At 43.1% G+C, this 25,425-nt stretch overlaps 1 protein-coding gene across 2 annotated transcripts in view; it reads left to right on the top strand.

The window, feature by feature from the left end:
- fstl5 (follistatin-like 5) overlaps positions 1-25,425 on the top strand; it is a 1,008,072-nt gene that overhangs the window by 495,838 nt on the left and 486,809 nt on the right. For both annotated transcript variants that reach the window (XM_041200324.1, XM_041200334.1), the window contains one exon: positions 13,561-13,757. In XM_041200324.1, the coding sequence (XP_041056258.1) occupies positions 13,561-13,757 (197 nt within the window). The remainder of the gene's footprint in view (positions 1-13,560; positions 13,758-25,425) is intronic.

Here is a 25,425-nt window from a genome sequence, read left to right as displayed (position 1 = left end):
CAATAATTTCTGGCCTGGGATCAAAGTGCTTTTTTAAAACATCCACAAACTCTTCAAAGCTTTTATCTGCTGGCTTGTCAGGAGCAATGAGATTTCTCAGTAAAGTGAAATTTTTCATTCCGAAGACTGTAAGAAACTCTGAGGCTTGTTTTTCTTCTTCAATCTCATTCGCAATGACAAACTGTTCCATTTGCTTGGCATAGACAGCAAAGTCCATAGTAGCTGGATCAAAAGCCTCCAAAGCCCCTAATAATGATGATCCCATCCTCGTTGACATTTGAAGTGTTTTGTCAGTTCTTAACAAGTAAGAATACGCACGCACACACGCGCACACACGCATGCATGTACATGGACGCGCGCGCACACTCTCACACACACACACACACACACACACACACACACACACACACACACACAGCTATTTGCTTCTGAACTCCAGCTTCCTGTGTAAAAAAACAGAAGGTGCCTTTATTCCTTATTCTACACCAGAGGGCAATACATCCAGGACTTAGCACACCCTACTGTCAGGTTTTTTTTATATAACACTTTTTTTAACAAAATGTCCTTTTATAAAAAAGCATAAACAATAAACACAAACGTCACATTAACCATCACCCCTTGACATTCAGTGGCATTACCATCGCTGAATCCCCCACTATCAACATCTTGGGGGTTACCATTGGCCAGAAACTGAACTGGAATAGCCAAATAAATACTGTGGCTACAAGAGCAAGTCAGAGGCTAGGAATCCTGCGGCGAGTAACTTACTTCTTTACTCCCCAAAACGGGTCCACCATTTACAAGGCACAAGTCAGGACTGTGATGCAATAATCTCCACTTGCCTGGATGAGTGCAGCTCCAATAACACTCAAGAAGCTTGACACCGCCCAGAACAAAGCAGCCTGCTTGATTGGCACCCCATCCACAAACATTCACTCCCTCCACCACTGAACAGTGGCAACAGTGTGTACCATCGACAACATGTATTAAAGAAACTCACCAAGGCTCCTTAGGCAGCACCTTCTAAATCCATGATGACCACTACCATCTGGAAGGACATGGGAACACCATCACCTGTAAGTTCCCCACCAAGCCACTCACCACCTGACTTGGAAATATATCTCTGTTCCTTCACTGTCGCTGGGTCAAAATCCTGGAACTCCCTCCCTAACAGCACTGTGGGTGTACCCACATGGACTGCAGCGGTTCAAGAAGGCAGCTTACTACCACATTCTCAAGGGCAATTAGTGATGGGCAATAAATTAGTGATGGCCCAGCCAGCAACGCCCACATCCCATAAAAAAGTGTGATTCTAATATTGGATTGTGTCCAGATCCCACAAGTTATGGTGGGATCATACCTTCTGTGGAACTCTGCCAATAGCCCTGCTGATGCTCTTAAAATCAAGTTTTTGGTGACTTGGAGGCTAATTGGCAAAATCTGCCAAAGAGACCCAAAATACTGCCTGGTGGGGGGCAGGGAAGAAATGGAGGGGGCATGCCATGTGGGTAAGGAGCACATTGGAGAGGGATTATTCGATGACAATTCTGGAGGAATTCCCGTTTTGTCTGGTGAGACCAGTGATTGAGCAATTTCAGGTTCTTTGTGTTTCGTTTTAATTTACTTATTCCACATGGAGAATATGAAATGATTCCATTCAGAAAACAGCTGATACAATTAGATTTTAAAATCATAATATAAAACTTAATGTTCGTGGATCACGGAAGTTTTACAACTAGAGGTAAGGGGACCGGTCTGCTTCCCTCATAAAGGTTTAGTTAAAGGTCAGTCACAGGACACAATCACACAATTTCACTTTTCTCAAAGAATCACATTATAACATTAATCAACTCAACAGAAGAGAGATTTCATCACTTCATTGCAGCAGTGACAGGATGTCATACTGAACAGTTACAGCCCCAAAAGGGCAGATGGAGCAGTCACTGCCAGGTTTTTGCTCATGGAGGAGGAGTAGAGAGTGATTTTAGAACACAGCAGGCAGAAAGGATTATAACTTGCAACAGAGGCAGCTCTCTAGATCTGACAGAGGAACCGTGCCTTTTTAGACTCAAGACCAGCAAGGGGTGTTTTAACTGAAGTCATGGAATCATTGAATCATAGAAGGGTTACAGCATTGAAGGAGGCCATTTGGCCTCTTGTGTACATGCTGGCTCTCTGCCACAGCAACCCAACTAGACCCACTTTCCTGCCCTTTCCTGCATTTTTTTTATCTTCAGGTGCTTATCCAGTTGCCATTTGAAAGTCTTGACTGAATTTGCCTCCTCCACACTCTCAAGATGTCCATCCTAACAACTCACTGCGTTAAAAACATTTTTCCTCATGTTGCTGTTGCTTCTTTTGTCATTCACCTTGAATCAGTGTTCTTTGGTTCTCGACCCTTCTGCCAATGGGAATAGTTTCTCTGTTTAGACCCTTTATTATTTTGAAATCCCCTATCAAATCTCCTCTCAACTTTTCTTTAATGAGAACAATTCAGCTTTTCCACTCTGTCCACATAATTGAGGTCCCTCATCTCTGGAGCCATTTTCATAAATCTTTTCTGCACCCTCTCTAAAACCTTCACATTCTTCCTAAAGTACACTTCCCAGGACTGGACATAGTACAACTACAGTTGAGGCCGAACCTTACTTTAAGTCTTAATTTATAAAGTCCAGGATCCTATATGCTTTTTTAATCACGTTTTCAACTTGCCCTGCTACCTTCAATGATTTGCATGCCTGTACCCTCCTCTGGCCCCCATAGAATTGTCCAATTTTATTTTTCCTCTCTTCATTCTTCCTACCAAAATGTATCACTTCATACTTCTCTGCATGAAATGTAATTAAATCTCATATGATCCATAAAGGCTACAGAACATACAGAACACTCAATGATTTACATAGCAGTAGCAGTGGGAATGACAATCACCCATGCCCTCAATCTCTATGAAGATGTTTCAGCTGGTAATTGGTTTTTCATTTAATTATCTGTGGATAACTTGGGTGCTGTTTTTACTAGTACATACAAACATACGAATTAGGAACAGGAGTAGGCCACTCAGACCCTCGAGCCTGCTCCACCATTCAATAAGATCATGACTGATCTGATTGTAACTTCAACCCCACATTCCTGTCTACCCCGATAACCTTTCACCTCCTTGTTAATCAAGAATCTATCTACCTCTGCCTTAAAAATATTCAAAGAGTGCTTCCACTCGCCTTTTGAGGAAGAGTTCTAAAGACTCACAACCCCCTGAGAGACATACATAACAATGGTGAAGTAACTTAGCATTTATGAAGCTTTTTGGCATGCCCTAATAATCTAATGAGCTACAAAGGATATGGACTGCAAGTTTCAACTTCACTAGGACAGTGTAATGAGTGACTTAGATTGGATGCCCATTTTTTCTCCATTGAAATAGATATTTCATTTACACAGTGAATAAGGAGACCCTGTTTCCATTGGCAGGAGGGTCAGTAAACGGGGACACAGATTTAAGATAATTGGCAAAAGAACTAGTTAAGAATGAACTAGGTGAGAATAGATTTCTTAAAGCAGCAAGTTGTTATAATCTGGAGCGCACAACCTGAAAAGATGGTGGAAGCAGATTCAGCAGTAATTTTCAAAAGGAAAAAAATATCTGAAAAGGAAAAAAAATGCAGGACTTTGGAAAAAGCTTCAGAGAGAGTGACTAATTTGTTGGCTCTTTCAAAGAGCCGAAACAGAAATAGTGGATCAAATGCCTTCCTTCGGTGCTGTATGAGTCTATAATTCTATTCTGTAAATCAATGGAAAGGAAAATTAGGCAGGATACATAGCAGGAATTTATTCCAGGGAGCATGACAAATGATAGCAGTATGCTGCATGACGCACAATATTGCTGTAAAGTGAGGTCGCTTCAAGGACTTGGTCTTTGAATATTGGAATAATTTATTTCTGTCTGTAAGACAGTGCAAGTGCTATATATGGGATCTACAGTGACATGCTAACTCCAGTTCCTTAAATTCATGTTTTAATGTCATTCAATCATTTATTGATGGAATTGGAAACTCAGAAAGTAACTAAACCCGGATTTGAGGAACTGAAGATACCATCCCAATGTTATCTCTAGATCTCTTTATAAATGTCAGTTTTATTGCCTCACCTTAACAATAGAGTGAATACGTTACAAAACAAAAACAGAATTACCTGGAAAAACTCAGCAGGTCTGGCAGCATCGGCGGAGAAGAGTTGATGTTTCGAGTCCTCATGACCTTTCGACAGAACTAGGTGAATCCAAGAAAGGGGTGAAATATAAGCTGGTTTAAGGTGTGTAGGGGGGGGGTGTGGGGAGAGAAGTGGAGGGGGTTGGTGTGGTTACCACACCAACCCCCTCCACTTCTCTCCCCCTACACACCTTAAACCAGCTTATATTTCACCCCTTTCTTGGATTCACCTAGTTCTGTTGAAGGGTCATGAGGACTCAAAACGTCAACTCTTTTCTTCTCCGCCGATGCTGCCAGACCTGTTGAGTTTTTCCAGGTAATTAAGTTTTTGTTTTGGATTTCCAGCATCCGCAGTTTTTTTATTTTTATTTGAGTGAATAGATTGCCTTGTGGGAAAGGGTCACAGAAAAATAAACATTTCTTTGTGAATGATGCTGCCAGATAATCTCTGGAGTCAGAAATCTATGCTTCCAGAACACATCTTTAAAATGTATTTTATTTTCATTGATGGAAGTTGTTTAGATGCTGTGTAACTCTGGTTATATCAGTAGTATGCTTCTGAGTTCTTTGATAATCATAGCACTCCATAGCTAGTATCATATGTAGGTTTTTGATTTATTTTGATTGAATGGTGTGGTCACTTGTGATCTATAAGTAGAGACTCCAGGTGGTCTCTGAACTTCATGTACTTGCCTAGAAAAATTGAGGTAATGCTCTAGCTTAACAAATATCCAAACACCCACACCAGAACTGCCGTGAACGATCTGAAGAGGAGAGCTGCAATGTGAACAATGGCAGATATGCACACAAGTGTCAGCAGGTTCGAGGCATTGTACAATGCATTGCCACACAGGCTATCGATTAATGGAGAGTGGAAAATTGTTCCAAGGTAGGACCCCAAAATTGTAACTTTTTTCTTAAGGGTTTGCTGAATTCCCTCAGCAGCTAGCCGTGGCAGATCATTTCACAGGTCTCTGTTGAACAATAAGAGTGAGCAGTGAGAGGGGATTTGAGGAAAAAATGTTTTCACCCAGAGGGTGGTTGGAATTTGGAACACACTGCCTGATGGGGTGGTAGAGGCAGGAATCCTCACAACATTTAAGAAGTATTTAAATGAGCACTTGAAACTCCATAGCATACAGGGCTCCAGGCCAAGTGCTGGAAAATGGGATTAGAATAGATAGGTGCTTGATGGCTGGCACAGACACGATGGGCCAAAGGGCCTATTTCTGTGCTATATAACTCTGTGACTGTGAATACTGAATTGCCCATAATTAACTAGGTTGAGCTGGTGTCAGGAGCACGAGAGGAGATACTGAAATGCTGGCCGTCCTGACACAAGGGGTACTCGCTCACAGCAGCTACAGCTGATTACTGATAAACTTTTCATCTAAGATTAATTTCCTCTGGTTAAAGTTCAATTAGCAGTCTTTGGTTTATGGAAAGTTAATTGACGTGCATTCAAAAAATGGCGTTGCTTCATAAGGGGTCAACCAGTTTATCAAGCAAATGTTCAGCCTTTGTATCAGATTGTCAGCATTCCATTAATCAAAAGACATTGTCAACCCCAATAAGCAGTAAAAGAAAAAACAATGTTAACTATTCAGATCAGCTGGACCAACTGTAGACTGTATGAACAATAATATCTATGAAAATCTCCCCAGCTGGTTGTTGCAGTTACAGATTTCCAAAAGGAGGAGGTATCAGCTTGAAAAGCAGAATTGCCATAGGCTTCAAAATACCAGAAAAGTATACAAAATGGAGCGTCAGAAGCCAAACCCTTCATTTGGACGGAGGGTGTGCAATTGTTCATTGTACATTGAGAAGATACATTTCAAATCTGTACTTGCATTCTCCTCCAGCCATTTCTACATTCACCACTTTTTGTACTTGTGGAGTTTTCTACTATAATTAAAGTGATCGAATGGTTGGTATATTTGCAACTTGAGTGTGGCCTCTTAATATCATGCTTCGCTTTCAGTGCAACCTCTTGTCTTCACGTGTCATAAAGCATTAACTCAGGACTGTTTTTCAGTTGTCAGCTTCTCTAGGAATGTGTCAACTTTAATGAAGGTGCTGATTAGCTTTTGTTGGTTTCCTAGGTTGTTTGTCCGTTGCATACAGGGCTTCATGCCAAGTGCTGGCAAATTGGATTAGCATAGATAGGAGCTTGATGGCTGGCATGGACATGAAGGGCCTGTTTTTTTGCTGTATAACTCTATGACTCTATGACATGCTAATTTTTCCAAACGTGTGTTTCTGGCGCAAGGCCTACCAGCCACACAGTGAGAATTAAACCATTTTTTCCCATGATTTGCCATGCAATGTCATTCATGGAGAATAATTATTATATAAATTTGTGTGTGGAGACTCGAAATTTCAGTGAGATGTTAAAATGGTGGTCAGAAGGATTCCTGTGGGAATGCTGCATTTTGAAGGCCTGACCCCATCCTGCTTTTGCAAGGTTAGGGGTGACACCTCATTTCTTTCCTCAGCTATTGTTCCTGATGCGTTTTCCTCCTCCTGAAGCAGTTTTGCTGAGATAGTGGAGAACTAGTATTACCAAGCCAGTGAATTGCTACCAATTGTTGCTTTCAGCTGTTGTTCTGCTCTACCAGTACTATGATATTTAACTACAATTTTTTCCCCTGATTCCCAATGCTTATTTAAAATGAAAGGGAGTGCAGCTGGATATAAAGGGGAGGGAGATTTATACTTAATAGTAGTAGCCAAGACTGATGCTGGGAGGGATAGTTGCCTTTTAAATGTCATAGCACTGTTCGAGTAGAGCAAAAGCTGAGAGTGTACTTATGGTGAGGATTTTTGATGGAGAGAAGTATTGTAAGGTTGGCCCTCTTATACAAGAGTCATGGGCATTATTGGGTGGGATTTGCGTGTGGATCAGCTTTTGTGAGCTTCAGCAAACATGTTAGTATCTTTTAGAAAATTGTACCTGACAATTTTGTGTTCAACACTTGTGAAGAGGATTTGTATTCCATTACTGGACTAAGTGGATCACTGATTTGATAGCTTCTTGTTATTCAATGCTACTTAGCAACTTTTGGGTGGGGAATTTCTTAACTTGAGTCCTTACAAATGGTGTGACTGATTAGAGACATTAACTGAACGTGATTCATTTAATTGCGGCTCTATAAATCAGTTTAATGGGCTATTTCAAAAAATACAGGACTACAGGTGTTTATTTGAAAGAGAAAAATGAATCAGGTGAATGATTTTCAACAGAATTGATGCATGAAAGTTCAGCTCCCTCACTGACACATTAAGGAAGATAAATGCAACTTTACTCTGTTTTGAAGTACTTGAAGGAAATTGAATCTATCATCCATGGTGGCAGAAAATGAATTCTTTTATACTTTCTTGGTAGATGTGCTTCAAGAAGCTGATTTGATTATTCCGACAGGGGGAAATTGGTGACAGCATGCTGAGAAATATCCAGATTCCATGATAGCTTTGATACAATTGCTGGAAATTCATGTTTTGTAGGTGCTTCAAGGTGACTATGAAATAAAACTAGTCATATTGCTCTGAAAAGTGTGATTGACTACTATTCAGGAGGCTTAAGTGTAGATTCTCTAATTTGTTACTTCCGATAAAAGAACATAAAGTGCGTCTGACTGATTACAAAACTGGGTGGAGATCTGTTACATGGGATATCTGGCATATTATTAAATTTTGGATGGAATGCTGTACAAGGTGCAAGGCACCAACCAGTTTGAAATGTAGGAACATAAGGATTGTCATTACCTGGTAGTCACATGATACAACAATAATGGAGTTGTTGACTGATCATATCAATCAATCTCTATAAATTAATCTAAAACAAACCATGACATGAGGCAAGAATATGAGGTGAAGAGCTTTGGGAACCATAGGATCAGAGTTGTCTGTTTCTACCAAGCATGCTGCACCTGTCATGACATAAGTTATTCACATGATCTCTCAAAATTTGATTTTCAGAAACAAAATTTAATTTGATTAGAATAACTCAATACATTTGGAGTTAGTTAAATTAAGTTATATCCAGACAATTTCCCAATATTTACTATTGCACACCACTCCATCATCCACCCCCTGTAAAACTGGCACCTAGAGCTGCTATAAGCTGTGCAATTTAAGAATGTAAATTTAAAGAGGCCTATAGTAAATTTTATATCAATATCAAGGGGCCTTTCTGAACCTTTCTTTTTGCTTTTATGTTTGTTCCTTTCCTTTTCCTGTTTAATTTGTCAAATGTTTTGGCATTGTCATGTTTTGGTATGTCCACAACACTAGTAGAACAGGAAGAAGACAATGAGAAATGAAGTGATGGAGTCAAAACAGGACACAAGAAGTTTGCTCTGATCCCTCAATATACTCACAGCTGCAAAGCAGAATCTTGAAGAAAGTTATACCAAAAATGGTATTAGCACAATTTATCCGAATTAAAATGTATCACCTTTGAATTATCTAAAAGCACTTATGGGAGTCATATTAATAATAACTTTTAAAAATAAGTTACTTGTTGCAGAACTGATTGATATTCGTTTGTCATCGCTATGAACAGCTTGAGCTGAAATTCGCCTGCATGTTATTGTAGAGCGCTGCCTAACACACTTACATGGACTTCCTCTATGTTATTATTGTGAACTGACTAACACAGTTACATCAAATTCCTGTTTTTCACTAAACTGCTGACCTCCCCTCCTGGTTCCCATGTTAACCAATGTTGTTGACAGTTCTCTGTCTTCATGTGTTGCCCTCCTTTCCTTTTAAATCTGCTGTCATCACCCGCTCCTCAAAGAAACAACCCTTGACCCTACTGTCCTTACAAGCAGCCACTCCATCTCTAACCTCCCTTTCCTCTCCAAAGTTCTAGAACATGTTGTCACCTCCCAAATCCCGCCCATCTTTCCAGAACCTTCATGCTTGAATCCCTGCAATCAAGTTTCCACTCTTGCCACAGTACCAAGATAACTCAAGTCACAAGTGACTCCTATATTACAGAAGTGTGACAGAAGTAAACTTTCCCTCCTCATCCTTTGTAACCAGTCTACAGCCTTTGACATAGACCAAACGATTCTACTCCAACTCCTCTCCTGTTGTCCAGCTGGTGGGGCAGGGGGATAGCAATCAACTGGTTCCACTCACTCAAAATGACTTCCCTTCCTGCACCTGCACTGTTACCTCTAGTGTCCCCCAAGGAACTATCCTTGGCTGCACCCACATGCTGCCAGGGCACGGGTGTAGCTCTCAATAGCTCCCTAGCTCCCACCTCTGCCCGATACAGGGTATCTCGATCAGGCACTAAATGTCTATGAACAAGGGCCTCTTCCTCCCTTGGCAGGAGAAAACATAAGGCAAATGTGCTAGGGGTTGCTTCTCGTGCCCCCCACCATATGGCAAGTCCCTGCCCATGGCTGGGTTGGCAACATTATTTGAAAGCACAGCATTAATTTTCATATAAACGCTGAAGACCTCCAGCTCTACCTCACCACCACCTCTCTTGACCCCACCACTGTTGATAAATTATTAGATTGCTTAACTATTGTCCAATATTGGATGAGCAGAAATCACCTTCAATTAAATGTTGGGAAGACTGAAGCCATTGTTTCGGTCCCCGCTCCAAACTCTCTTCACTAGCTACTGATTCTATCCCTTTTCCTGACAACAGTCTGAGACTAACCACTCTATTCATAACCTTGGTGTCATATTTGGTCCTGAGATGAGCTTCTGACCTCATTTTCATGCTGTCAATAATACGCATATTTCCATCTCCAAATCATTGTCCAACTTTGTCCTGCCTCAGTTCATCTGCTGCTCAACCCCTCATGTCTTTGTTGCCTCAAGACTCAACTATTCCAATACACCCCTGGCTCTCTCTCTCATTCTAATCTCCATAAACTTGAGCTCATCCAAAACTCTGCTGCCTGCGTCTTAAATCATACCAGATCCCGTTTAACTGTCACCCCTGTGCTCGCTGATCTAAACTGTCCCCCAGCCAAGCAACATTTTAGCTGTACAATTCTCATCCTTGTTTTCCAATCTCTCCATGGCCTCATCCCTCTCTATCTCTGTGATTTCCTCCAGCCCCACAATCTCTGAGATATATGTGCTCATCTAATTCTGGCCTCTTGGGCATCCTGAATTTTAATAGCTCCACTATTGGTGGCCATGGCTTCAGTTGCCTAGACCCAAAGCTCTGGAATACTCTCCCTATATTTCTCCGCCTCCCTATCTTGCTTTCCTGTTTTAAGATGCACCATAAAACCTACTTCTTTGTCCAAGCTTTTTGTCATCTGATGTAGTGGTTGGAATCTTGTGAAGATGATGGGCTGCTGGCTGGAGAGCCGGTGAAACCCCAGCATCGCCTCTCTCTGGGAAGGTCTGCCACTTTTTTTTGCAAATCAGGTACTAAAGAGGCAAACAAAAACAGAAAATGCTGGAAAAACTGAGCAGTTCTAACAGCATTTCTGGAGAGAAAAAAAGAGTTAATGTTTCGAGTCCGTATGACTTGTCTTCAGAGCTAAAGAGAAGTAAAATGTGATGAAACTTATTCTGTTTGGGGTGGGGGTGGGGGGGTGTGGAGTGGAGTGGGTGAAGCCAGATAGAAGGCCAGTTATAGGTGGAGGCAAAGGAGAGATTGCCAGAGATATCATGGACAAAAGGACAAAGGAGTGTTAATGATAGTGGTGCTGGAAGGGATAAAGAAGGGGACAATGGGGTCAAGGGTTGTTTCTTTGAAGAGAGAGTGATAACAGCAGATTGATCCCCTTTTTTCAATATTAATCTTCATTTTTTAATTTTTATTTTATCATTTGTTCATTCTTATTTTTGATCCCCTTATTTTTATTTTTATTTATTTTCATTTTTATTCATTGTTTTATCTTCACCTTTTATTCTATTTTCAATCTTTTTTCCCACCACCGTTCCCTCCCCCCATCCCACCCCCACAAGGGCCATCTGTCACTTCTTCATCTTGTTCTTTCTAGAGTGCTTAGTAGTCCTGCTATTATCACATTCTGCTTTCTGACCTTAATGCCACCATCAGCACCTCCTTTAGCCAGTATCATTTTCATTTACACCCCTTTGTCCTTTTGCCCATGACATCTCTGGCAATCTCCCCTTCGCCTTCACCTATCACTGGCCTTCTATCGAGCTTCACCTGCTCCAGCCCCCTTAAACAGTATAAATTTCATCACATTTTACTTCTCCTTAGCTCTGAAGAAGAGTTATTTGGACTCGAAACGTTAACTCGTTTTTTCTCTCCACAGATACTGTTAGACCTGCTGAGTTCTTCCAGCATTTTCTGTTTTTGTTTTAAATATCCAGCATCCTCAGTATTTTGCTTTTGCTAAAGAGGCAAAGGTGGGCCTTCCCCGGGATCAAGGATCCTGGGGGCAGAAGCCCCACCCTCCAAGAACTGTTGGTCAATTAGAGTCCACCAGCTCTATTGGATGGCAGTGCCACTGGGGAGGTCGCAGGATGTCGCTGGATCCCAGGCCAGAGGTGAGTTATGTCAGGAGGGGGTGTCACAGGGGATGGGTGGGGAGTGGTTCAGCAACAAGGGCTGGGGGTGGGTCTCAGCAGCTCCCACCCTTCCCAATGCAGGGTGTCTCAATCAGGCACTGAATGTCATTGAAAGAAGGATCCCCTCGGCCGCTCATCCTCCCCCAGGAGCCATCACGCAAACATGCTAGGTAGAGTTTGCTTCACGTGCTCCCCACATGGCATGCCGCTGCCTGCAGCTGGGTTCACCCTTGTTTGTCAGGTTGAGTCCCTTAAATAGCCCTTAATTGCCCACTTATCAGCCTCGATTGGTGGCAGGGCAGAACGACTGGCCACGGGCTTTCCTGTGACAGAATCACAGAAGGGCACAGTGCAGAAGCGGCCCTTCGGCCCATCGAGTCTGCACCGACACATGAGAAACACCTGATCTACCTACCTAATTCCATTTACCAGTACTTGGCCCATAGTCTTGAATGTTATGACGTGTCAAGTGCTCATCCAGATACTTTTTGAAGGATGTGAGTCAACCCGCCTCCACCACCCTCCCAGGCAGCACATTCCAGACCGTCATCACCCTCTGGGTAAAAAAGCTTTTCCTCACATCCCCCCTAAACCTCCTGCCCCTCAGCTTGAACTTGTGTCCCCTCATGACTGACCCTTCAACTAAGGGGAACAGCTGCTCCCTATCCACCCTGTCCATGCCCCTCATAATCTTGTACACCTTGATCAGGTCGACCCTCAGTCTTCTCTGCTCCAACGAAAACAACCCAAGTCTATCCAACCTCTCTTCATAACTTAAATGTTTTATCCCAGGCAACATCTTGGTGAATCTCCTCTACAGCCCCTCCACTGCAATCATATCCTTCTTATAATGTGGCGCCCAGAACTGTACACAGTACTCCAGCTGTGGCCTTACCAAGGTTCTATACAACTCCAACAGGATCTTCCTACTTTTGTAATCTATGCCTCGATTGATAAAGGCAAGTGTCCCACATGCCTTTTTCACCGCCCCATTAACATGCCCCTCCGCCATCAGAGATCTGGACACACAAGCCAAGTTCCCTTTGTTCCTCAGAACTTCCTAGTGTCACGCCGTTCATTGAATAATTACTCCTTGTCAAATTACTCCTTCCAAAGTATCACCTCACACCTTTCAGGGTTAAATTCCATCTGCCACTTTTCTGCCCATTTGACCATCCCATCTATATCTTCCTGTAGCCCAAGATACTCAACCTCACTGTTAAACACCCGGCCAATCTTTGTGTCCTTCAGACACAGACTTAACTGGGTGAAAGTGGAAAGCTGGCAGTGCCACCCACCTGATCAAATGCCCCTCCACTACCAAATTTGCCATGGGAGAGGGCACAAGATTTCACCCAATATCTCCTTATGTGGTTCAGTGTTATATTTTGTTTTATAATGCTCCTGTGAAGCACCGTGGGACATTTCATTATGTTGAAGTCAACGTACAAATTTTAAGTTATTGCTGTTGTAGTGCACTGACTAATACACTTGCATCAAATTCTGTTCTGATGAAAGGTCATCTCAACCTGAAACATTAACTCTATTTCTCTCTACAGATGGTGCCTGACCTGCTGAGTATTCCTAACATATTTTGGTATTTTTGGTCTTGCATCAAATTCCTTTGGGTATTATATAAAGTTGTTATTGTGACTGTTTATGTGTCATGCAGGAATTATTATTAGTAGAATATAATATTACTTTTATGTTGCAGTAAAACATCCGCATTGTCAGCATTACTTTAAGCAGCAGTTGTGATTTTTATTTTGAATTGTTGGCATCCTTTGGAACTGACCATTCCTAAATTCCAGTCTTTTTTTTGTTCCAGGTGACAAGTGTAAATTGATTGAATACAGTAAACTGAAAAACATGCTTCTCGATCTCCAGAATCAAAAATACATCCGACAACGAAATAACAAAGAGAATGAAGACAAAATGTCTCTCAAAAAGTTGCTGGTGGATAACATGTTTGAATATTTTGATTCAAATGACGATGGACATGTTGACAGCAATGAATTGGCTCAGGTGGGTGGAACCATCTAAGAGAATGAAATCAATAATAGTTATTATGAAATCACTCTTACAGGTATAAATGTAAAGAATTATAGCAGACAAGAGATCATTCTCTTTTTACACCTATTGCAAGTTTACTGGCTTGAGAGAACTAAATCTGAAACCCAATCTAATGGTGAATCCCAGCAATAAAATTTTACAGCCCCACCACTTAAACGGTCCACAGTTACCACAGGTAGCCACATATATTGGGCAAATACCACTAACTATTTTCCAGTAGCATAGGAATCAGTTACAACTGTGACACTGAAAACATACTAAGTTGGCTATTTCAGACAGTTCAATTAGTTCTTCACACCTCATTAATCTTTTGTATTTAAATTTCACCATGCATCAGTCTGTGGCTGTTTTTAGTTCACAAGTTCTTTACTGTTAATACCACTCATTCTGAACCAGATTTCACATCCATGGTTTATTTACAACTAACTGCTGCAGAGAGCCAAAAAAATTCTGTTCACCCTGCACTTCACATAAATTACCAGCTTCAGATTACTTAATCAATAATTTGGGAACAATGAAAAATCTTAAATCCCGAACAAGCCATCTGTTGATCCTTTTCCATGTTAAGTATTGTTAAATAGCAGTGAGACTGGAATGGAAATTAATATGCCATTTACCTCCCACTCTGTCCCTGTTGTCCTTTGGTGTCGCTAAAAGATGATATACTTTTCAATGCCTGTAGCGCATTAATCACATTAACACCAAAGTGCCCACCATAAGGAAACTGCAATTGTCATTTTGTTCTCTATAAATCAAAAGTTTTATCTTGTCCCTGTATATATTTTTTTATTCATTCATGGGACGTTGGCTTCTTTGGCTAGGCCAGCATTTATTGCCTATCCCTAGTTGCCCTTGGAAAGGTTATGGTGAGCTGCCTTCTTGAACCGCTGCAGTCCATGTGGTGTAGGTACACCCACAGTGCTGTTAGGAAGGGAGTTCCAGAACTATGACTCAGCGACAGTGAAGCAACGACAATATATTTCCAAGACAGGGTGGTGAGTGACTTGGAGTGGAACGTCCAGGGGTGGTGTTCCCATCTATGACCTTTGTCCTTCTAGATGTTAGTGGTCGTGGGTTTGGAAGGTGCTGTCTAAGGAGCCTTGGTGAATTCCTGCAGTACATCTTGTAGATGGTACACACTGCTGCCACTGTGCATCGGTGGTGGAGGGAGTAAATGTTTGTGGTTGTGGTGCCAATCAAGCGGACTGCTTTGTCCTGGATGGTGTTGAGATTCTTAAATGTTGTTGGAGCTGCACTCATCCAGGGAAATGGGGAGTATTCCATCACACTCCTGACTTGTGCCTTGTGGATGGTGGACCGGCTTTAGGGAGTCAGGAAATAAGTTACTCGCCGCAGGATTCCTAGCCACAGTATTTATATGGCTCGTCTAGTTCAGTTTCTGGTCCATGGTAACCTGCAGGATGTTGATAGTGGAGGATTCAGTGCGGTAATGCCATTGAACATCAGGGGGCAATGATTAGATTCTCTCTTGTCGGAGATGGTCATTGCCTGGCACTTGTGTAGCGCACATTTTACTTGCCACTTGTCAACCGAAGCCTGAATATTGTCCAGGTCTTGCTGCATTTAGACATGGACTGCTTCAGTATCTGAGGAGTCGCGAATGGTACTGAACATTGTGCAATTATCAGCGAATTTCTCCACTTCTGACCTTATGAAGGAAGGAAGGTCATTGATAAAGCAGCTAAAGATGGTTGGGCCGAGTACACTACCCTGTGGAACTCCTGTAGTGATGTCGTGGAGCTGAGATGACTGACCTCTGACAGCCGCAGTTATCTTTCTTTGTGCTAGGTATGACTCCAACGAGTGGAGAATTTTCCCCCGATTCCCATTGACTCCAGTTTTGCTAGGGCTCCTCGATGCCACACTCGGCCAAATGCTGCTTTGATGTCAAGGCAGTCACTCTCACCTCACCACGGGAGTTCAGGCCTTTTGTTCATGTTTGAACCAAGGCTGTAATGAGGTCAGGAGCTGTGGCCCTGGCTGAACCCAAACTGGGTGTCAATGTGCAGGTTATTGCTAAGCATGTGCCGCTTGATAGCACTGTTGATAACCCTTCCATCACTTTACGGATGATTGAGAGTAGACTGATGGGGCAGTAATTGGCCGGGTTGGATTTGTCCTACTTTTTGTGTACAGGACACACCTGGGCAATTTTTCACATAGCTGGGTAGATGCCAGTGTTGTAGCTGTACTGGAACAGCTTGGCTAGGGACACGGCAAGTTTTGGAGCACAAGTCTTCAGTACTATTGCCGGAGTATTGTCAGGGCTCATAGCCTTTGCAGTATTCGGTGCCTTCAGCTGTTTCTTAATATCATGTGGAGTGAATTGAATTGGCTGATGACTGGCATCTGCGATGCTGTGGACCTCCGGAGGAGACCGAGATGGATCATCCACTTAGCGCTTCTGGTTGAAGATTGTAGCAAATGCTTCAGCCATATCTTTTGCACTGATGTTCTGGACTCACCCAGCATTGAGGATGGGGATATTTGTGGAGCCTCCTCCTCCAGTGAGTTGCTTAATTGTCCACCACCATTCACGACTGCATGTGACAGGACTGCAGAGCTTAGGTCTGATCCGTTGATTGTGGGATTGCTTAACTCTGTCTATCACTTGCTGCTTATGCTGTTTGGCATGCAATTAGCCCTGTGTTATAGTTTCACCAGGTTGACACCTAATTGTTAGGTATACCTGGTGCTGTTCCTGTCATGCTCTCCTGCACTGTGCATTGAACAAGGGTTGATCCCCTAGCTTGATGGTAATGATAGAGTGCGGGTTATGCTAGGCCATGAGGTTACAGGTTGTGTTAGAGTACAATTCTGCTGCTGCTGGTGGTCCACAGCGCCTCATGGATGCCCAGCCTTGAGTTGCTAGATCTATTCGAAATCTATCCCATTTAGCATGGTGGTAGTACCACACAACATGATGGAGGGTATCCTCAATGCGAAGATGGGACTTCATCTCCACAATGACTGTGCAGTGGTCACTCCTACCGATACTGTCGTGGACAGATGCATCTACGGCAGGCAGGTTGGTGAGGATGAGGTCAAGAATATTTTCCCTTCTTGTTGGCTCCCTGACCACCTGCCACAAACCCAGTCTAGCAGCTGTGTCCTTTAGGACTCAGTCAGCTTGGCCAATGGTGGTGTTACTGAGCCACTCTTACTGATGGACATTGAAGTCCCTATCCACAGTATATTCTGCGTCCTTGCCACCCTCAGTGCTTCTTCCAAATGGTGTTCAACATGGAGGAGCACTGATTCATCAGCTGAGGGAGGGCGGTACGTGGTAATCAGCAGGAGCTTTCCTCGCCCCTGTTTGACCTGATGGGGTCTAGGGTCGATGTTGAGGACTCCCAGGGCAACTTCCTCCTGACTGTATACCACTGTGCCACCACCTCTGCTGGGATGGTTATGATGGTGGCTATAAGATATGATTCCGTGAGGATGACTATGTCAGGCTGTTGCTTGACTAGTCTAAGATAACTGTCCCAATTTTGGTTAGTAAGGAGGACTTTGCAGGGCTGACAGGGCTGAGTTTGCCGTTGTCGTTTCTGGCACACAGGTCGATGCCAAGTGGTCCATTCAGTTTCATTCCTTTTTTGAGACTTTGTAGCGGTTTGATACAGCTGAGTGGCTTGCTAGGCCATTTCAGGATTAACCATATTTCTGCAGATCTGGAGTCACATGTAGGCCAGATCAGCTAAGGACAGCAGACTTCCTTCCCTAAAGGGCATTAGTGAATCAGATGGGTTTTTACAACAATCGGCAATGGTTTCATGGTCATCATAATTCCAGATTTTTAAAAAATTCACTTCCCAACACCTGCCATGCTGGGATTCGAACCCGGGTCCCCAGAGCGTTAAAATAAAAGGAAAATACTGCAGATGCTGGAAATCTAAAACAAATACAAATTGTTGGAAAATCTCAGCAGGTCTAACAGCATCTGTGGAGACAAAGACAGAGTTAACGTTTCGAGTCTGTATGACTCCTCTTCAGAATTAAAGAGAAGTTGGAATGTTGTGAAATATACACTGTTTAAGGGGGGTGGGACAGGTGAAGCTGGATAGAAGGCCATTGATAGGTGGAGGCAAAGGAGGGATTGCAAAAGATGTCGTAAACAAAGGTTGGAGGGATGTTGATGGTGGTGATACTGGCTAAAGGAGGTGCCAATGGTGACATTAAGAGTAGAAAGCGGGATGAGCAAGTGACAGATGGCCCGAGTGGGGTGGGGGGAGGCGACAGTGTGGGGGAAAAAAGATCGAAATAGCCTAAAAGGTGGGGATAAAACAATGAATGGAAATAAATTTTAAAAATAATAATAGAAATAGGTGGGTAAAAATATATATACAAAAATTAAAAAATAAATACTGAAAAAAAGGGATCTAAAAGGGGTGAGGATGGGGGAGAGAGTTCATGATATATATATTTTTCCCTGGGTTGCAGCTGACCTACATTCCGAATTCAAAATGTTTAAACAGCATACAGAGCTATGGTTTCTTGATTCAGGTGTATCTGAACCAGGTACAAAAGCCATAAAAATTCACCTAGTAATTCGGAGTAAAGGTCTTCACAGGCTGAATATATCAGGATTAACAGAAGAAGAGCTAAAAGATCCCCAAAAGACCCGGACTACTTTGGAAGACCATTTCAGAATCAGGTTAAACTTTCATATCTATCGACTAGCGTTCATGTCATTTTGACAACAGCCTACAGAATCCATAAACCATTTCATCAGCTGATGCACGGAACAGAGTATATACTGTGATTTTTCGGATGTAGAGCAGGCAGAATTGTTGAGTTCGTGATCGCATCTACTCCCATGGAAGTGTTCCAGAAAGATCTGCTAGACAAGCCCAAAACGTATTGAATCGAAGAACTGCTCAAGGATGGAGATAAGTAAAAAGCGACCCTCGCAGGTTGATGAAGCTTACAAGCCTTAAGTGATGCACTTATGAAAACATATAAACCTTGCGAGACACGTGGAAGGTGTGGCCTCCTTCATCCGCCAAGGAAATGCCCAACTTTTAGTCAATTCTGCAAGGCTTGTGGCAGAAAAGGCCATTGGCAGTGGCAGTGCACGAGAGCAAAGGTTGATGTATCTACAGAGAGCCATGCGCTGATCCAAACAGACCATACACAATGGGTACCTTCAAGTGATAAGAATGGTCATCTAGTATCCCACCAGAAACCATAAAATGATGATCATGTGCGCGATGAGATGAAAAGCAGTGATTGAAGAGTCATGGAAAACATGGACAGCATCACACCACCTGAAATGTTTGCCAAGATTCAAATTAGCTGCGGTAAGAAAGTTGGTAACTACTTGTTATTGGCCAAAATTGAGATAGGGGCAAGTGCCAACATACTACCCCTGCAAATTCTAAAAGACATGTATCCACAGACATAGAGTGCATGGTAAAACCTACTGTTGTGAAACTTTCAGTGCACAACATTTCACTAATTCCATGCACAGGTTCCATAGTCCTGAGTATCACAGATGTTCTACATCGTGGAGACTAAAGGCCCAGCTGTTAAAGGTCTACCTGCATGCCATGACCTCGCACTAGTGAATCTATGGAATCACTCAGACCTCTTGCAGCAGATCAACCTCATAAACTACTGCTATTACCTGTTCACAACCTACGTCAACATATCCGAATGTTTCAACAAAATTGGCAATTTCAAAAGATCTGCAACGTTACACTTGCAGGAGATTGCAAGTCTGTCAATTGACCAGGTACATTTTGTGCAATGCAAATGCCAGCTGCTACAAGAAGAAACAGGGAAAGACTTTACACTGCAGAAACTGTGGAAAACCATCATTGATGGATGGCCTGATTCAATTCACCATGTCCATGAACATATGAGACCCTTTTGGCCTTGTTGGGATGAGCTAGGCATCTCTTGGGGAGTAATTTTTAAAGGCAGATGGGTCACTATACTGGACTCATTGCAGCGTGATATTCTTCAACAACTTCATCACTCACACATGGGCATAGATTGGCTGGATACAAACAATGACATGAAGTCATCGTCAAGAAGTGTGAGGCATGTCAAGAGTATATGCCGAGGCAGCACAAAGAACTATTGATGCCACATGAAGTTCCTACTAATCTTTGGTCCATAATTGCGTCCGACCTCTTTAAAAACCATGGCACTAACTTCATTGTCACCGTCAACTACTTTACCAAGTACGCCATTAATTGACAATTGCACAATATGTCAAGCACAACTGTCACACACACTCTAAGCACTATTTTTAATTAATTTGGCATTGCTAGAGAGATCAATATGGGTAATGGCCCATAATTTATTGGTAAACCATTTCAGGATATGTATGAGAAGTGGGATATTGATCACGCTACTACTTCTCCTCATTACCTAGATCTAATGGCCTAGCTGAATGAATGATTCACACAGTGAAATCTCTGATGCTCAAATGTGACCAAGCAATATCTATATATTGCAATATAACATCTGAGGATGATACCATCAAGTACTACTATTCCACCACTGGCAGAGCTCATGTTTGGCAGATCAGAACCAATCTACCTACTGTTACACATTCTACTCTCCCATTCTACCCTCTCAGAAACTAGACAGTAACTTTTAAAATTACAAGAGAAGATGACCAATGTGCATGATAAAAATGCGGGCACAGATTTGCCAAGTTTACAGTTGGGAAAAGTTTGCTTCCAGAATCCCACAGAAGGTACATGGCAACCAGCCAAGGTGACAAGGATTTGTTTGAAACCGAGGTCCTACATTGACATAATCATTAGACACAAAGGTGAGGTGTAACCGAGGACAAATCAGATTCAATCCAGCTTATCAACCACCGTACAGCCCTAGTGCATCGAGGACTAGATCCCCAAATGAAACCAGGAAAAACATCCAAGAATGACAACCCCGCTCACTGATCACTGGGAGCAATTAAAGAAACCTCCAGACAAGGTTACTATTACAAGATCTGGGCGTACCAGCAGTTTATCTTTATGTTTTAGAGACTCGTAGGGCAGAATTTAGCTCATGGGCAAGCTTGGCTAAGACGGTCAGGAAACCGACCGCCACCTGCGATTGAGTCCGGAAGGTGATTTCACGCTGGTGGGTAATTAAGGCCTGTCCAGTGTGAAATGCGAGCGGCAGTGCTGCCTATGTGGGTGGGAGGAGGAGGGTGGGCGTGAACTTCACGCATGTGCCCGAGTGCGCACTTGATAATCTTCCTGAGGCATAGAGCTGCCTGAGGGAGGCAAAGAGTTTTTTAAAATAAAGAAATGAAACATGTTATAAAACATGTCCCCTCATGTGACTCTTTCACATGAGCAGGGACATGTTATTGCATAAACTTTAAAATTTTTATTTGCTTTAGGAAACCTCATCCTGCTTGTGGATGAGGTTTCCTGATAAGCGCAAAGGCCGCTTGGCCTTTTCACCTGAACACCAACTGTAAGGTTAGACGGGCAGCGAAAAATTTCTTTTAATTACCTTGTTAATGGCCTTCATAGGCCTTTTAATTGTAAGTGGGTGCGCTGCCGGCTCTGTTGTGTGCTCTCTGACTGAAATATCACGCATCATTTTATGCTGCAGCACATGCCCGCCAGTGAGGTAAAAATTTTGCCCATAGATTCATCAGCTCTATACTCTTTTGTACTGTTAACTAAACATGAACATGTATTGTAAATACTACGATAAAAGCAAAACACTGTGGATGTTGGAAATCCAAAACAAAAGCAAAAGTACCTGGAAAAACTCAGCAGGTCTGACAGCAACGTTTCGAGTCTGTATGACTCTTCAACAGACTAAGGAAAAATAGAAGAGAGGTGAAACATAAGCTGGTTTTGGGGGGGTGGGGGGTGGGGGGTGGGGGGACGCAAGTAGAGCTGGAGAGAGGGCCAGTGATAGGTGAAGATTGCCAAAGGTGTCATAGACAAAAGGACAAAGAGGTGCTAAGCTTTTTGTCCTTTTGTCAATGACATCTTTGGCAATTTTCACCTGTCACTGGCCCTCTATCCAGCTCTACTTGTCTCTCCCACACCACTCCCCCAAAAAAAAACAGCTTATATTTCACTTCTCTTCTATTTTTTCTTAGTTCTGTTGAAGAGTCATACGGACTCGAAACGTTAATTGTGTTCCTCTCCGCAGATGCTGTCAGACCTGCTGAGTTTTTCCAGGTATTTTTATTTTTGTTTTTGTTATGTATTGTAAATAGTTCTTTGGAAGGGGAGCAAAGTATCTTCCAAATAAAAATGTTGTAATATCCCTTTAAGGCATTCTGGTGTGACATCACTAGAAAGGAAGTGTGTCATGTGATCCAGTTTTACTTTCACTATTGCTTTTAAGCAGAGCACACGGACAGTTCTGCTATCGACGTGTCTTTGAGCTTTATACCTTTGCATATCTGTTCACATGTGTCTAGAATTAATAAATGAACCCACAACATGTTTATCCAATCCCTTATGATTGATGCCTTTAATGTCATTATAAAACACAACAGTTTATATCCCAGTGGGGGGAAAACATTCTACTTACCAAAAAAAACATTGCCAATTGAAAAGATAACAAGCAACATGGATCTAAAAGAAAATGCATACACAAATATAAAAATAGCATACATCCTAGCAAAGGGGAAAGATAAAAAGAATAATAAAGGGTGATAAAACAAATAAACACAAAAAGGAGGCTGAAAAGTAACCTGCAAAGGATATCAAAATCAACTCCACACATTGCTACAATAGGATTAGGGAAAAGAAGGTGATCAGGAACAATGTATCCCGATTTACAATTGATAGCAGTGGCATTGTCAGTGAAAATAAAGAAATGTGGATAGGTGGAATTACTTTGCATCAGTATTTATGGAAGAGGGCAGCATGCCAGACATCCCAAGGAAACTAAAATTGAATCACGGATAGGGACTTACCAAAATTAGCATAAGCAAAATGACAACAATGAAGAAAAAATTGACACTATAGAGTGACAAATTCCCTTGACCAGATGGTTCCCAGTCCAGGATTTTAAGAGAAGTAGGTGAGGACATTGCAAATGGCCTAATTATAATCTGCCAAACTTTTTTGATTAGAGAACCTCCCCTTTAGATTGGAAAATTGTGCATGTTACTTCGTTATTTAGCTAGCCTAACATCAGTTGCTTGGAAATTTCTAAAGTCTATTAAGGATAGGGTAACTGGATACCTTGACAATTTTCAGCTAATTGGAAAGGGATAGCTTGGAATTGTAGAGGGTAGGTCATGCCTGATGAAACCAAATGAAATTTTTGAAGAGGTTGTTAAAGTAGTGGACAAGTGAATGCCTATAGATGTTACTTATACAGACTTCCAGAATGGCTCTCACGATAAAGTCTCTGAAAAGCGACTGTTAGCTAAAGTTGATATTGAAGGTAAATTATTGATCTGGTTATGAAATTGACTGAATGTCAGGAGACAGAGTTGAGATAATTGGCAGAATATAACACTCATGGTGTACCACAAGGATCTGTGTTGAGGTTGTTACTAAACACTATTTATGGTACAGATGATGGAATGGAGAGCCACAACAGCATATATATGGCGTGCACCTGGCGAGCTGAACTTTGAGGGGAACTTGGAGGTGAGTGCACAGTAATGTTGCGCAGCATTCGTGAGGGTCGTCTGTTGGACTTCAAGAGCTGCACTGCAGTTGAGGCGGCTTGGTGGGGTCAAGGGCTGCACTGCATTTGGTGCGACTTGCGGGGGCTGGCAAGGGCTGCACTGCAGTTGATGTGAGTTGCGGTGGTTGGCAAGGGCTGCACTGCAGTTGATGTGAGTTGGGGGGCTGGCAAGGGTTGCACTGCATATAATGCGAGTTGGGGGGGCTGGCAAGGGGTGCACTGCAGTTGATGGTAGTGCACAAACATGTGGGGGTGATGGGAAGTGGACACACATTAGGGAAACCTTGTATAAAGTGACCGTTCAGATGCAGCCATATTGACGTGTGTGAAGTCGGACCTCCAGCTTATCTGTCGACTCAAGCAACGCAGAGGCATGAAAGTACCACCAAGTGCTCTAGAGCTTTTCACCCCTCGGGCACACTAATGAGCATTTTAGTGGACTGCAGAACAGTTGGAATACTGAGCAAGTTGTACAATCTCCTTGCTAAAGCCGGCTGTGGCGCCGTCACTGGTGGAGGTGCTCACAGACCCTTGTAATGTCATCATCCCAGTTTGGACCAGCCTCCCCCATGGTTCAAGCTAACAGCACAGCCTTGCAGTGCAGGTTAGGAGAATGCCTGCGCCTGAGCTGAAAGCACAGCATGCAGTCCAGTAGTTGAAGCTGTCACAAATCGATCAGATGGAGTGCGGCAGAGTTGGGTGGGGTCTTGGTCAGCTATGCAGCACACTAAATTCTGGCCATCCAAGTGGTGGCCAGCACTCTCTGGGATGTATTAAGGAGCCTTCAGACTTAACCAAGAGAGGTTCTTAGAACACAGGCTAACCCACACGTCTCTCTGTTTCTTCCTGCAGGAGGAGTACATCAGGAACATGGAGCCTGATGACCCAGCTGTATACCTCATGGATTACAGGCAGCGGCGACGAAAGAAAAGAGAGCAATGGAGGACCCTGGCAGGTTAGAGGGAGGAGTAGCACCCACAGGAAGAAGGAGCAGTTGGTTGGCACCTAGCTTGATCCAGAATCCACAGACGCCACCGTTCTTTCCTGCAGATGACTGAGAACCAGTATTGCCAAAGACTGCGCATGCCTATGGAACTGGTCAGTCACATCTGCCAGCTACTGCAGGATTTGGTGCCACGGGGACATGGAGAGCATCCACTGCCAGTGGCTGTGAAAGTGACCGTGCCACATAATTTTTAAGCCAGTAGCTCCTTTCAGAGCTCCACAGGTAACCTCTGTGGGATATCACAAGCCTCCACCCACAAATGCATCCATGAAATCACAGGCGCCACCTTTGCAAAGGCACACAACTTTGTGCATTTTGCCCAGGACCGGGTCATCCAGGATGCAAGAGCGCTAGGATTTGCCTAGGTTTCAGGTTTCCCACAGGTGCATGGTGCCATCGACTGCACTCACATGGTGCTCAGGTGTCCATGACAATAAGTGGTGAACAACTATGTCAGCCACAACGGTTCCACTTGCTGAATGTTCAGCTGGTGTGTGACCACCACAAATGCATTCTGGAGGTTTGCGCATGGTTCCTGGGGAATATCCACGACTCCTACATTCTCAGTCGATCTCAGATCACTGATGTCTTCCAGGGTCCACAGAGACTGCAGGGATGGCTACTCGGCGACAAGGGCTTTCCACAGAGGATGTGGCTGATGACACCCATGCGGCGGCCTCAGACTGCAGCAGCGTGAAGGTCTAATGAGACTCATGCTGGAACTCTCAACCTGGTGGAGCAAAACATCGGGATGCTGAAAATGAGGTTCCATTGCCTGGACTAGTCTGGTGGAGCTCTGCAATAAGGTCCACAGAGGGCAAAATGCACCGTCGTTGCCTACTGCGCCCATCAGAACCTGGCGCTACAATGGAGAGAGGAACTGGCTGAGGAGGAGATGGAGGAGGTGGACATCTTCTGTGATGAAGAGGATGTTGATGGGGATGAGGAGGT

Source organism: Carcharodon carcharias, chromosome 1 (assembly GCF_017639515.1).
Source record: "Carcharodon carcharias isolate sCarCar2 chromosome 1, sCarCar2.pri, whole genome shotgun sequence".
Taxonomy (NCBI): Eukaryota; Metazoa; Chordata; class Chondrichthyes; order Lamniformes; family Lamnidae; genus Carcharodon; species Carcharodon carcharias.
The sequence above is the reverse complement of the archived record's forward strand: the minus strand, read 5'-3'. Positions and strand labels throughout refer to the sequence as shown.